We start from the raw sequence: 14,044 nt of genomic DNA, 5'->3' as shown, positions 1-14,044 counted from the left end.
CTGTAGGTTTACTTTTTTATTTTCCTTTCAAAGCACAACTTATGAAACCATCATCAGCATCACAGTTCCCATTAGGCAGGGGTTCCCCAGCTTAATGACGTCCGTGAAGATAGAGTCAAGATTCAAGAGTTTGTCATACTCATAGTAAACAGGCAGTTCCAGTGTGCAATGAACATCTTCATTCTACATGTCCTTCCTTTAAAACAGGGTTTCCCAACCCAGTCCTCAGGGACCCCCCAGACAGTCCACACTTTTGCTCCCTCCCAGCTCCTAGTATGACTCAACCAAACAATGATTAACAAAGCAACCAATCAAGAACACCGAATGCCTGATGCAGCTGTGTTAGGAGCTGGGAGGGAACAAAAATGTGGACTGTCTAGCGGTCCCCGAAGACTGAGTTGAGAAACACTGCTTTAAACACAAACTACCACAAAACAGATCGACACTATGAATTAGCTATAAATGATGAATTTCCCCCCATTATGAAACAATGTACTTATAAGTTAATGTGGGCCAGGACAATGCGATTGTTCCCTGGATGACAAATAGTAAATTGTAATTTTTCACAACAAACACTGAATGCATTTCCTGATAGGGATTGATGATCTCTGAATTAAACATTTTACAGACCTTTTTAAATATTGTTATTATCATCCAAGATTGAGAATACAAAAGAAATTTCAAATTTCATAGGCAACATTTTTAAAGATTTTTAGTCTTCCTGTTTCCATGACGTAAAAATCACCTAACCGTGATGCTGGGAGCATGTAGTGAAATATGTGTGGTAGTAATCGTACATTTCTTTCAGTGACAGCTGTGATTGTTGATGCCTCTTTTACAATACAGTGGTCAGGAACGCTTAAAACTGGTAATTCGCAGTAACACACATGCAGTTATGAATTCAATGTATGACTTCTCTTAGAGCATTGTACAAGATAAATGGTTGTAAGATGGATGGATCAAAATATGAGTTATATATATATATATATATATATATATATACATATATATAGGATATACAGTATATTGTATCATATTGCACTTATTTATTGTCTGTTGACTGCCATGTCCTTGTAACATGTTGTATGTACACAGACCAGCTACAGAAACGATTTTCTACCCTGGGACAATCTGAATTTGTGTTAATTATTTAAAAAAAATTAAATTATACTTCATGCTTAGGAATATTCAAAAGCAACACAAATGACATAATTGAATGATCATTCTGTTTTAGCTTTTACATATACTGGAGGACAGTGGCATGTGATGCATATTTTACATTTTTCATACATCGAGCTCCTGATTTTATTTTTCCTACAGAATACAGATTTATGGTCTTATATGGTTCAAGAAAGCATTTGGCATATTCAATTCTGCTATCAATGCCTTAATTCAGAACATCTGGTTTAAAGAAACAGAAATTATTTTTTACCCGGCACACATCCAAGACTTCACCACACAAGGCCGGTCTCCTGAAATGAGGCAAAGCTCGCAAACCGAAATTGTGCTGCAAAATTGCCAAGGCTTGGCATCTCTTGATAAACCTTGGCTTTACTGTGTTTTTGTTACTTTTGTTGTGCCTTTTATCTGTTTTATAAATAGCCATCCCGTCAAGTAAGAATGCCAACCCAAACAGAGAGTTAGACACTGATTTTTCTGCTTATGGTCGGTTTGTTCATTCATGTACCCTCCCCCTTTCCATTTTGTCCCCCCTTTACATTTCTTTTATTTTGAATGTGCTGGACCAGCATTAGGTTTCAGTGTCCCTGCTCCGTCTGTCTGGAGCTGTTTTTCCAACATGACTGACATGGATGTGCTCTGCATGAGCCAAGCAGGTGCAATAGCATTCAGATCTCCCAGCCCCCGGAGTTTCCCCCAAGCAGTCGGATTCATTTTCAATCTCTTACTTAAGGGGACACTGTATGGTATCTTTCCCCTCAGTATAATTTCTGAAAACTGAATTTTTAAGCTCTTTATGCAAATATTAGTATGACGACTTTTCCCCCCATTAACATAAAGGTTTAAACAGCAGCACAGATTAAACATATCATGACCAAATATATCTGGCCAGCTGTTAACTGGTATCTGACTTCCTCAATGTGACACGTCTTCTCTATATGATATGACAAAACTCTGGAATCAGTAACTTGTGGAACATGCATCATTCTAACCTTTTACCATCCAACAATATGTTCTAGTACAACATTAACTGGACAGTTTCTTTTTACAGTACTGGAGTGGCCATTCAGAGAAAAATGTAATTTAACTATATGAGCTCTGGAAGTTGACGCACATCTTTGCATGATGATTTTGTTACTTAGCTATACTTTGCATCAATACGAAATGACCACTGACTGTACTCTGCAATCAAACATGGGTCAAGATGCTAGGTTTCCTCACCTTCTCAAAAATGTTATCGCCAAATGTGTTCTGCAGGAAGAAAAAAAAAAGTGCTTTTTGCCCATAACATTCACAAGTAGCTGCTATTTATGAGTTTACTTTAACAAATCATTCTGTTTCGTTTCAAAGAATATTGGATATCCCCTAACACAATAGACTAAATAAAATGTCCCTTTGAAATCTGCGAGGGTCAGCAAAAACTAATAAAAATATTAGTATTTATTCAAAAGCCATTTAATGTAAAGGAATATGAGTTAAGGTTGATTGTTTGACCATACACACAGAAAATGACTGCAATTTTGCTTTAAATGACAATGCTGTAACAATGCATATCTCTAAACTGAAAAAACGAAACACATCAAACCCCAAATGACAAACAAGACTATCAGTAGTGCATATGACACATGGTAACTACAGAACAGGTATATTTACTGTTCAGGTACAACACTGTAAATGGGACTGACTGAACTTATTAAAAGATATTGGGAATAAAAGTGCATTTTTATGGAATGACTACTTTAGCCACAACAAGCTGGTAATCTTGGGCATCCAAAAACGCTCTGATGGGGGTAGCTCTTATCAACAGATATCTGAATAGCTTGCCTGCTTGTGGGTGGATATGCTTATTGGTCACCATATAACTGTTAAAGTGTCCCCTTGCCAGCTTCTAGCTGTTTGTAACGCCGTTGTATACATACAGGCTTCATACTGTCTATTCAGTCTCTCTCTAATATGACATGCCGTAAGAACTTCCTGGGGCAACGTCTGATGCGAGATCTTCTATCATATCAGAATTATTATTATTATTATTATTATTATTATTAATAATAATAATAGAAATAATAATAATAATAATAATAATCAATATGGTCAGTTGCGATGAATTTCCCCCTTGTTACAATAAGTGTTACAATTCGGTCCCGGTATTATCCCAAAATGATTTTCACCCGAATGTACCGGAAAACACACCGGAACAAAGGTAGAGATGAATCCTTCTTGTTTAATATCGCCGACCAAATAATTTTTTATAATTCTACCAAACAGGAACTGAAGGGGGCTCTGAATCAAAACATTTCAATAATTCGGTACTGTAAAATATGTTACCTTGTCTTTCGTGTATTTGTAACAACATTGCTTGATATTCATGTGTTAATGTCAGAAGATCGTGCGCATTAACATACTCCAAAAGCAATGAACTCGTACCTAATACGACGTTTTATTATATGCGACGGATGAATTTTGAGGAAATATCGGTTTTCTCATTTTCCGTAGAAGTCTGAATATGTTAGTCTGTGAGATTGTAGGTCAGTTGCTTAGGGTTATATTTGATTTTTTCAACAAGAGACATTGTTTTCGCTGGGGTAGATAAACAAAATCCACCAGTAAATGTATTTTAAAGTTTAATAAAAGTATGAACTCGGGCAAAATGTTCAGGTATTATTAGAATTCACGGGGGTGGTTTAAACCGTTCATTATATAGGATGAACAGCTATATTTGCAGTTTTTCCTCCATTTTGGACGCCATTACGCAGTTATTCGGTTAATTTCTTGGATTCATTTGGTTTATCATATGAAATCTTAGTTGCAAATAACATGTTATGGAAATGTGTTAAACGTCACGTCATCCCAAGTAATTGGCTAGTTCCAGTTAGTTCAAGTTGACGACGTAGTGTTTTAGCATTATGCATCTATGCTCATCCAATGGCAACAGTAACACAATAACTTAATAGAAAAATAACATCTAGGAAAACATTTTAAAAGCGTGTGTCGTCCAGCTCAAACGTAATCGAGGCTTGAAACGTAACACCTAATGCAAGATTAACATTTTAACTTTGGTTGATTGGTCAAATTTCACCTGGCTATGTGAGACCGTCATGCACTAAATGTCATGCATGCTGCCCCCATTCTCAAGTGTAAAATAACCATAGCTGTGGCGTGTTAGTACTCTGTTTGGCTGAATCATTAATTCTACAAGTTATAGAATCTGACATTAAACAGCTGTGTTTGGTAAACAAGATCTATACCACATTCTGTTTGATTTGTGAAAAAGTAAATAATTCTGTACTTTCTTTAGGTACTAAACAATCTTTTTTCTGTTTAAAGGCGGTTGCTAATTCTACGTACCATGGCGCAAAATGCAAAAAAAAAAACTGAATTTCAAAAGTGATACTCCGCGTATCTTTATAGCGTTAGACTTGATACCGAAAGTAAACTCCATTTCCCATCAGAACTTGAGGTACGATGACGCATTACGTGCAGACCACTTCCGTGCGTACGGTGAACGTACTGAGGGCGAGTGCTGTGAGACCGAACTTCCATTCTTCCAGACTGATTTTGGTGAATATTTCATTACAATTGTTTTTTATTTTGACGTTTGCATTTATTGGACCATGAAATCTACGTAACGCTGGCTGTAATGGTTTTGTAGAGACATGGAAACGCGGGGAAAAAGAATTGTATAATTTTAAAACTAATTTAACCATCTCGTAGCGTATAGGGACGAGTCTTGTTTAAAATAATACACTAACTCTCAAATTAAAACAGCGAGCCAGCAGGTTTATTAGCAAACTGATGTCTGTTTTTTCTCATTAACCGACAGGCTTCCTGGTTTACGTAAGAAGCTATGTATGCTAACTAGTTCTGCACCGATTCACATATAGGAGACGCTTGTTACATGGATAATGTCGAGACAAGGAAAAAAATCTTAATATATTGTATTCAAGGCTACTGGTGTCATTGTCAGGAATCAATGACGATTTTATATCTAGGAGTTAAATAAGAATAGCAGTTTTACAACACGCGTTACACATCGTGTTGATTCAAAAGCAGAACACATCGACAGAGAATGAATTCCATCTTTTTCCGGGAACGGATGTAAAACGTGCCATGCATAACAAACCACATCTTCCGAATATAACGATACAGATGAAATGTTGAAAAACTGTCTTGAACTCTAGTTTTATCTGCTATGAAATCCCTGTGTTCTTTGCTTAGTAACAACAAAGAGAGGTCTCTCACACTCTGCAGCCTTTTTTTTTTGGTGTTTTCTTAGACATCCACATGAGTGAGATTTGTTTCTCAAAAGGGCAGATTAGGAACCTAAGCCTAATTGGCAGCCAAACCTTGTATGCACTGTGAAATAAATGCCTGAGTCATTCCCTTGGTGTGGTTCTGGGAGAATGGGGAGGGGGAAAAAATCTCTCTATTTTTTAGCATTAATGTGGAAACTTCTTGAAATACAGTCTGACTGTAACAAATTGTTGTCATGATAATTGTATTAAATATTTATTAAACAATTATTCATTCAAATTCCTGTAATATATCAATCTAATTTAATGCATTTTATGGTTGATTAGCTGAAATATGTGTATATTCAGATATGACAGTCTGGCCATTTTCCTTAAGTGTGTTAATTGGAAGGAGGGAGTGATGTCTACATTGCTTATTTTGTTGACTAGAAACGCCAGACAGGTATGTAGCCTTCCTGTGATTAAACAGCATTCGGACAGGGAAGCCATCATGGTGACAAAAGGCATAATGTCTTTTTGCTGTTTAAAGCCATGATGAGAAGACGCAGGGCATGGAATGCACTGGGAGGCATAGGCAAAGCACTTTCAAAAGCTGGCTCGCTCCCCTTCATTCCAACCTGCAGACACCCCGTGCTGGCGGCTGGCGGGGGTGGGAGAGTGCAATGGGATCATTTCTGCCAGGTGTTTGATGGGCCCACAGTTTCGGTTCATCTCACACACTCACTCTGCTTCTCTCTCTTTTCCTTCCCCCCATGTCTTTTACACTTTCTTCTCGAGAACAAAAAAGTAGAACTTTCACCTTGAAGGCGGAGATTTTAACTTAATATCAGAATATTACCAGAGCAGCTCTATGCACATTCTCCAGTACACAATTGGCTTGTGGCTGTTCCTATTGCCTGGATAACTTATCTTGGTGTAGTTATTCAAATGCCAGTTGTACTCATGTAATTTGATTTGTGTTCACGTCACATTTTTTTTGTCAGTGTACTTTATGTCCTTCAGAGGTTTGCATATGCTACTTGATACACCACTGTCACAGAGTGGTTTTGAGAACTATGAGGCAGCTCTTTTTTGGCCTTACTATGACAGAATACTAATATCACTGACCCTATGTACTAGGGCTGCACAATTAATAGTAAAAAAAAACGTGATGACGCATTGTATTACATCAGCTGGATCAAATCAAGCTCTCCTACTTTTCCCCAGAGAGTCTCAAGCTAATTCTGCATTCTCTTTAAAGGGCACTTTCTCACCGCGCCAGATACCTTACTTTCTTGAAGTTCCAAATGTACCAAAAGTATAGTACTGTACTTCCAAGTGTTGGGGTTGCACTGGTGTAAAAACCGGTATTGGCATTGAATGACATCACAGTGGGAGGCAGGGTATTTTGCACTGAATTAGAAAAATGACTGTAATATGTTTTATGGTTGGCCAATGGGCGATATTAATACCAACATTGCATGTTGTGCATGTGCAATTCTTACTTCAGCAGTCAGCAAGATTAAGATCAGGCTTTTTCTTACTTTCAATTATGTATATGGACATTATAGCACAGGGAGTTTGTTTTGCTAAAACATTTTTATGCTGTCATAGGAAACAAATCATCAAGTTTTGCAATTTTAATTACTCCTTTTCAAGATTATCTACTATATGTTTAAAAATCAGTTTATAGTTTACCTCCACTGAACACTGCATGTGTTTTCTGAGACAATCACAATCATTTTCATCCTTGCTGTTTAAATCACTTGTAGATGGGTTTTTGAGAAATTTGTTGAACTCTTTTTTTTGTTTTATAAATACTCCAACAATTATTAGAACAAAATCACATTGCAATACTTAGAATTTTTCCAATACCGTGCTGCCGTAGTATATTATACAAAATACTTTTTCTTTTTATGCTATCCTGATCTCTGCTGCTTCTAACCAGATTGCAATAAAAGCTTGGGTCATTTAGTTTGTCAGCGCATCTATTATTATTATTATTTATTTATTTTTTTTACCTTTGTTTATCATTGTTTTCTGAATTTGCAACTGATTTCAAGACTGCAGTTGTATTGCGTTTCAGAGGCAGGCTATTTGCATAACCGTTCAACAAAGAAAAGCGTTTCAAAGTTCCACACCGAAGTACTGAAGTACCAAAGAAGTTCCCCATTGGCACTTTATACTGAAACTTTTGGTACGGCTGTTTGGTTACCCTAATTGACTGGCCAGTTGAGCATTTCCTTTCTGTTGTCAGAAGTTGATATGCCGGTCCTGGATCAATCATATGTTTGGCTCAGTCATGTATTGTTGTTTTCCTTTTGCAGTTTAATGAGAGCAATAAATTTAAATTTAAGAAAAAAAAAATCATTACAGAGAATCGTGATCTCAATTCTAAGCAAAAGAATCGCAATTCACAATTTTTTCAGAATCGTGCAGCCCTACTGTGTACCAGACAAATAAGTGCAAATATCTGTGTAGCTGCCAACATACTGTACAATCTGTGCAGTTCTGTGGTTTGGTTTTTAACTAGGGATGGAAATGGGGGAAGTCCATGCCCTTCACAGACTACTGTTACTTGCACATTCTTGAAGTTGAAGTAGTTTATTCTTTGCTCCTGTGAAAATACAGCTGTAAAAACAGGTTACACTGTGCAAGATAGAAATCTTTTTGAGTAAGCTTGGATGAAGCTAGTCTGCTGAGATATGTGTTGGAGAAAGGAAGGCTGTGCCTGTAGTGTCAGATTTCAAGTGCTCTAACCAATGGGAACATCTTCCATGGCTACATTCAGGTTCCTGATTGGTGGACGCTGCAAGGAGGATGATCGACGTGAAGGAATGGGCGCAGTACGTGGTGGAGTGGGCCGCCAAAGACCCCTACGGTTTCCTCACCACCGTTGTCCTGGCGCTCACACCTCTATTCATCGCCAGTGCCCTGTTGTCGTGGAAACTCGCCAAGATGATCGAGGCCAGGGACCGGGAACAGAAGAAGAAGCAAAGGCGTCAGGAGAACATCGCCAAGGCAAAGCGGCCAAAGAAAGACTGAGGTGCTCAGGAGCTGGAATGGGGAAGTGACTAATGCTGTGTTTGCTCTGCCTCCAGAACCCCACCCTCCCACCACCCACTCCAGTGGAAGGGGCCACAGTCCTAATAATGGCTCGCAGGTTTTAGACAGAAGTGGTTTAACAGCACAAGTTCTGTGGAGCCACAGTGGAGAAGGAGTATCACTTACAGGCAGAGAGGGGAAGAGGGTGCATTTTTCTGCAAGAATCTCATTTGCAGAAATCTGTAGTCTTTGTATAGTAGTTCAGCATTCCATTAGTTTCAGAAGTTTGTTCTGTTCCCCAAGGTGCCCTATACAAGTTAACCCATTAATGAAATACTTCAAAATAATGTGTGCTTAATGAAACTTTTTTTTATAAAGATGCTTGGAACACAACCTTGCCATCACTGTTTGTGGTTTAAGTCCAGATACTGATGTATTATACAAGTTTGATTCATGAAAACAAAACATCTAAATCAGTCTGGGAATTAAGGTGCTATATACCAGGTTCAAAGTTAACTTGTACTCCAGTGCGTCGTCCGTGAATGTTTCTACCACTAAATGTCCGCTCTGATTGAAAGCTTTTTCATATGGTTGTATTTGATAGATACAAGTCTGAAGACAAGGCTGTAGAATGCAGGACTATGATCACCTGAATATATCAACCATGTTGGCCCTCTGAAGTTAAGTAACCACTCCTCTGACATTATGGTCATTAGAAAATCTTTACCACAGAGTGAACGGCCATGGGCTTTCCATTAGATTGTGCCTGTTTGTGTGGCAGCACTCTACATCTATGGCTTTTATCTTTTAAAGAAATGTAAGACCGTATTTCCTGGAGAGGAGTCATCTGAGTGTTTACTCTGAAATCAGTCTGTTGGGTCTCAAGATCAATCCCCTCAAACGTTTTTGTACACACACACAATTAAGAACAGGTTGTTACGCTACTGCTTATATTTTTACTTTAATATTACAACCCCTTTTCCAAAAGTTGGGGCACTGTAAAAATGTAAATAAAAACGGAATGCAATGATTTGCAAAGCATATAATATTAAACTGAAAATATATCAGACAATATATCAAATGCTGAAATTGAGAAACTGTTTTATGACAAATATATGCTCAATTTGAATTTGATGACAGTAACATGTTTTTAAAAAGTTGGGATAGGGGCAACAAAACACTGGAAAAGTTGTGTGATGCTAAATCAAAACACCTGGTTGAATATCTCACTACTAATTAGGTTAATTGGCAACAGGTCAGTAAGATGATTGGGTGTAAAAAGAGCCTCCCAGAGAGGCAGTCTCTGTGCAGTGAAGATGGGGAGAGGTTCACTGCTCTGTGCAGTGAAGATGGGGAGAGGTTCACTGCTCTGTGCAGTGAAGATGGGGAGAGGTTCACTGCTCTGTGCAGTGAAGATGGGGAGAGGTTCACTGCTCTGTGAAAAACTGTGTGGGCAAATAGTGCAGCAATTTAAGAATAATGTAACGATGTAACATTGCAAAAAAATCACTACATAATATCATTAAAAGATTCAGAGAATCCAGAGATATCTCTGTACGCAAGGGACAAGGCCGAAAACCAGAACTGGATAGCCGTAATCTTCGGGTCCTCAGGCAGCACTGCATTAAAAACAGACATGATTCTACAGCTGAAATCACTGCATGGGCTCAGGAACACTTCCGAAATCCATTATCTGTGAATACAGTTCATCGCTGCATCCATAAATGCAGGATGAAACTCTTTGAAGCAAAGAAGAAACCATATCTAAACATGATCGAGAAACGCTGCTGACTTTGGGCCCAAGCTCATTTAAGATGGACTGAGGCAAAATCGGAAAACTCCTATATTCCAATGAATAAAAATGTAAAGTTCCTTTTTTAAATCATGGACGCCGTGTACTCTGGGCTAAAGAGGAGAGGGACCATCCAGCTTGTTATCAGTGGACAGTTCAAAAGCCAGCATCCGTGATGGTGTGGGGGTGCATTAGTGCCCAAAGTTTGTGTAGCTTGCACTTCTGGGAAGGCACCATTCAAGCTGAACAAAATATATAGGGTTTGGAGCAACATATGGTGCCATACAGTCAACATCTTTTTCATAGAAGACCTTGTATATTTCAGCAAGACTACGCCAAACCGCATTCTTCACGTATTACAACAGCATGGCTCCGCGGTAGATGAGTCCCGGTGTTAGAGTGGCCTGTCTGCAGTCCAGACCGGTTTGGCGCATCACGAAATGCAAAATACGACAAAGGAGATCCTGAACTGTTCAGCAGTTGAAATCTGATATCAGGCAAGAAGGGGGTAACGTTTCACTTTCAAAACTCTAGCAACAGCTCTCCTCAGTTCCCAAACTTTTGCAGAGTGCTGTTAAAAGAAAAGATTAAACGTGTTGCTGACATCAAATTCAGCATATATTTGTAATAAAACTATAAAATTTCTCAGTTTCAACATTTGCTATGTCGTCTTTGTTCTATTTTTGATTAAATATGGCTTTATGTGACTTGTAAATCATTACATTGTGATTTTTTTAACACAGCGTTGTGGTTTTAAAGAATAGACCATATTTACAACCATTCTTATAGCATTTATTTTTTTGATGTGGTTCCCTTGTTGGGTGCCCAGGACCCGGGTTCGAAGGTGTTGCCAGTGCTGATAGGATCTTCGCTCGGTCTGGTCTGACGGAAGTGTTTGGCAGAAGCGTGTCCTTCGATGAGCGTCTGCATAGGACGTGCCACCAGACCCTCTGCATGCTCCTGGGCTTGCAGGGTGGAGTCCCTGTCCTCCACTTCACGGGCTTTTTGCTTGATCTGCTCCCTGTAGAGTTGGTTCCTCTCCAGCTCCTGCTCGGCCCGTAGAGAGTAAAAGTGTGCAAACGTCAGATATCAGTGGCAAAATGACACTGTCTTTTACCTAATGCATTTACACTTGCAATCTTGCCTCTCCTGTATCCTTTCCATGCCAGCCATTATGATTAGTAAGCAGTGGGAGGGATGGAGCTGCAGCATCGCTCCAGAGTGGCTGAATGCTCACACCTCCATGTCAGGTGTCCCATGCACCTGCCACAGCTCTGCTTGGGTTGACAGTACCCTGGCCTCCTTTCTCCGCTATCTCAGATATGCTAGTAGAAATCTATTCCTGGTGGTTACACAGCACAGGTCTGTTTTGTGAATTTGTAAGTGAGAATGATACAATTGTCTCCGCTGCGATATGGAGGTTGGCAGGACTGAGCTAGGGTAGACTGAGCCTTACCTCCTTCTGTTTTCATACAAAAGTGAGTCACACCAGCCTTTATTTCTCTCTGTACATCCATTTGGGCGCAGTGATTGATTTCACCGATGCACTTCTACAGTAACCCCCTAGAATGCACAATGAGCACCATAAAAAGCTTCCTGAAGGCCTGCGGTAAACATGTGTAATTAGGTGTCATAGCCACTCACTGATAAAGAACCGGGCTACTTCTGGTGTTGCGTAGACAACAGACAGAGACTGATTTGCAGATGCCCATTCATGTGTGCAGCATAACAACAGATTTACACCGATTTAAATTTTTTTTTTTAACTTAAGCAGGTTAGGCAACCCGAGTGTCAAAATTTTTGCCATTTCCTCACTCTCTGCTGTTTTTCTATTATAATCTAAAGGCCAGATTGAGCATCTCTGTAGTTGGGACTGATAAAAAAACACCAATTCCAATTAAACACGTTTTCATATGTGTTTCCTTTGAGGACTGAAGTACAAAGATGTTTAGCGTAGTTGGAGATGAAATTGGCTGCTATTTTTTCCATACCAGGTTCCTAACCATCTGCTTCCTGTTACTGGTTTTAGATCAGTTAAACCGTAATTGGATAAATAGTTATAATGGGTGGATGTTTGGTTATAAACATGGATGAATAATGGAAAAGGTCCTTTAATTAGCACCCGTATCCCAATGGAGCAAGTACTTTACGGGAGTCTCGATGGTGCAATTGACAAACTGAGCCGTGTCCTACAATGGGGATCTAGGTTTGAGGCTGGCTGCTTTTGTGTGGGGAGAATGCAGACAGACAGCACAAAATTAGCCACTTTGCTCAGTGTGTGGGTCAGATATCTACCTTTCTCTCTCTCATCTCTCTACAGTGAAGTTTAGTGTTGACCAGGTGACTACTGCGCTGTGAGTGGAAAAAAGTTTTAGAGGAGAGCAATGTTAGCGTGATACACTTCCCCATGCAGCCTGTAGCATGCCCAGCTTCGCCGACATGACTGTGGAGTTAACATAGACATTGTGTGTTGAGGGGGCGACCAATGAGGTAACCAGAGAAGGGAAAAGTAGGTGAAGTAAGTATTTTAACAGAAATGGCCATGAGTAGTTTAAAAATAAAAATGTGATACAGATTGTTTGACTGGGACCACTATAGCCACACTGACGGCTGACCAATCGGAGACATATTTCTCCAGAGAGCACCCAAGTAAAGAGAGACCTTCAAAGCGAGGTTCTTCTGAGCAAGCTAGCCTCAGCCTGTGGATTCTACTCTGCTTCTGATCTGGTCCACATTAGCCCAGTGGGCCTCACAGCCACACTTTCGAGAGAGGCCTTTGCAGATAAGAGTGTAGCTGAATAAAGAAAAAGAAAACAAATGCTCCTTTTCATCAAATTTTATAACCCCTGCATGATCTCGATCGATGGCTCACCTACAAGGACTTTGATTGTGTGCCAAAGGGGGAAGGAGGACGGCTCGTAAAACGATAGGAATATCATCAGTCAGAGCGCTGGAGCATGATCCAGGAGGCTGAACGTATTTATTTACTATAAAACATGTGCAGAACGGTCGCCACCGGGAAGAGCAAAGATGGGGAGAGACGCTGCCATGGAGCCAACAGCCGAGAGCTTATCTTATCAAAGCCGTGCGTGGAACAATCAGACATTGTGTTTCTTGTCCCTGTCAGAGAGGTTCTGAGCTCAGTTGCACTTTGGAGAGAGTTGCAAGCGAGCAAGTGCTGCTGGGCCTGTAATTTACGGCTAGTGGGGGGTTAGAAGCTTTCTTTAATCTGGGCCTCAGTATGAAATAAGGATTCTATTTACACGCACAGGCTTTGACCGGTCCTAGAAAAGGTCCATCAGATTCTTAGAAGAAACACTGAGGTAGAGGAGGCAACATCGACATTTGCAGCTGGAAGAGTTGTTCAGGTCTCTCTTTGTCCTCTTTCTTCTTCCTCCCTCTAGATTCAGTGGGGCTTATTACGATGCCATGAGGCACACCTTTTCAGATGAAAGCCGGGAAAAGCAGGTACCAATAACCCCAGCGCCCTTGTTATTCTCTAAAATGTCAGCTTGCATGGAAACCAGATGAAACAGCACATTGGGATGCCACTGGCCGCAAGGTTCGAAATTTTAGCTGTCAGTCTCGTTTGCTGGTTCCTTGCTTTCTACCTCCAGTCTTTTAAGGTTGTCACTGGAAACGGAGCCCTCGTGCCATGTTAAACTCCACTGAATGAACACACAAAAGAGGCCTTTATAAGGGGGCAAAGAAAAACCCTTAATAAATGACGGGGGCATAAAAAAAGCCTTACTGGTTTAACCAAGTTTCTAGAAGTTTCAGGAAGAAAGAGAACAGCATG

The 14,044-nt window shown here is 39.8% G+C and overlaps 2 protein-coding genes across 6 annotated transcripts in view; one reads left to right on the top strand and one right to left on the bottom strand.

Annotated features, from left to right (window-relative positions):
- Nucleotides 1-3,372: 3,372 nt before the first annotated feature.
- Nucleotides 3,373-9,288, top strand: smim15 (small integral membrane protein 15). Of its 2 annotated transcripts, none has more exons than XM_023802823.2 (2): nt 3,373-3,485; nt 8,200-9,288. In XM_023802823.2, exon 2 carries the CDS (start codon nt 8,229-8,231, stop codon nt 8,451-8,453), a length of 225 nt encoding a protein of 74 aa, XP_023658591.1. In that variant the 5' UTR covers nt 3,373-3,485; nt 8,200-8,228; the 3' UTR covers nt 8,454-9,288. The 2 variants fall into 2 exon arrangements, with proteins under 2 accessions (XP_023658591.1, XP_023658590.1); XM_023802822.2 differs by lacking the exon at nt 3,373-3,485 and adding an exon at nt 4,634-4,737.
- Nucleotides 9,289-11,015: 1,727 nt separating this feature from the next.
- ndufaf2 (NADH:ubiquinone oxidoreductase complex assembly factor 2) overlaps nt 11,016-14,044 on the bottom strand; it is a 36,313-nt gene continuing 33,284 nt past the window's right edge. For all 4 annotated transcript variants that reach the window (XM_023803099.2, XM_023803096.2, XM_072708311.1 and 1 more), the window contains one exon: nt 11,016-11,292. In XM_023803099.2, coding sequence (XP_023658867.1) covers nt 11,038-11,292 — 255 coding nt within the window. In that variant the 3' untranslated portion in view covers nt 11,016-11,037. The remainder of the gene's footprint in view (nt 11,293-14,044) is intronic.

The sequence above is a fragment of the Paramormyrops kingsleyae genome, chromosome 2 (genome assembly GCF_048594095.1).
Source record: "Paramormyrops kingsleyae isolate MSU_618 chromosome 2, PKINGS_0.4, whole genome shotgun sequence".
Taxonomy (NCBI): Eukaryota; Metazoa; Chordata; class Actinopteri; order Osteoglossiformes; family Mormyridae; genus Paramormyrops; species Paramormyrops kingsleyae.
This window is presented reverse-complemented; position numbering and strand designations above follow the sequence as displayed.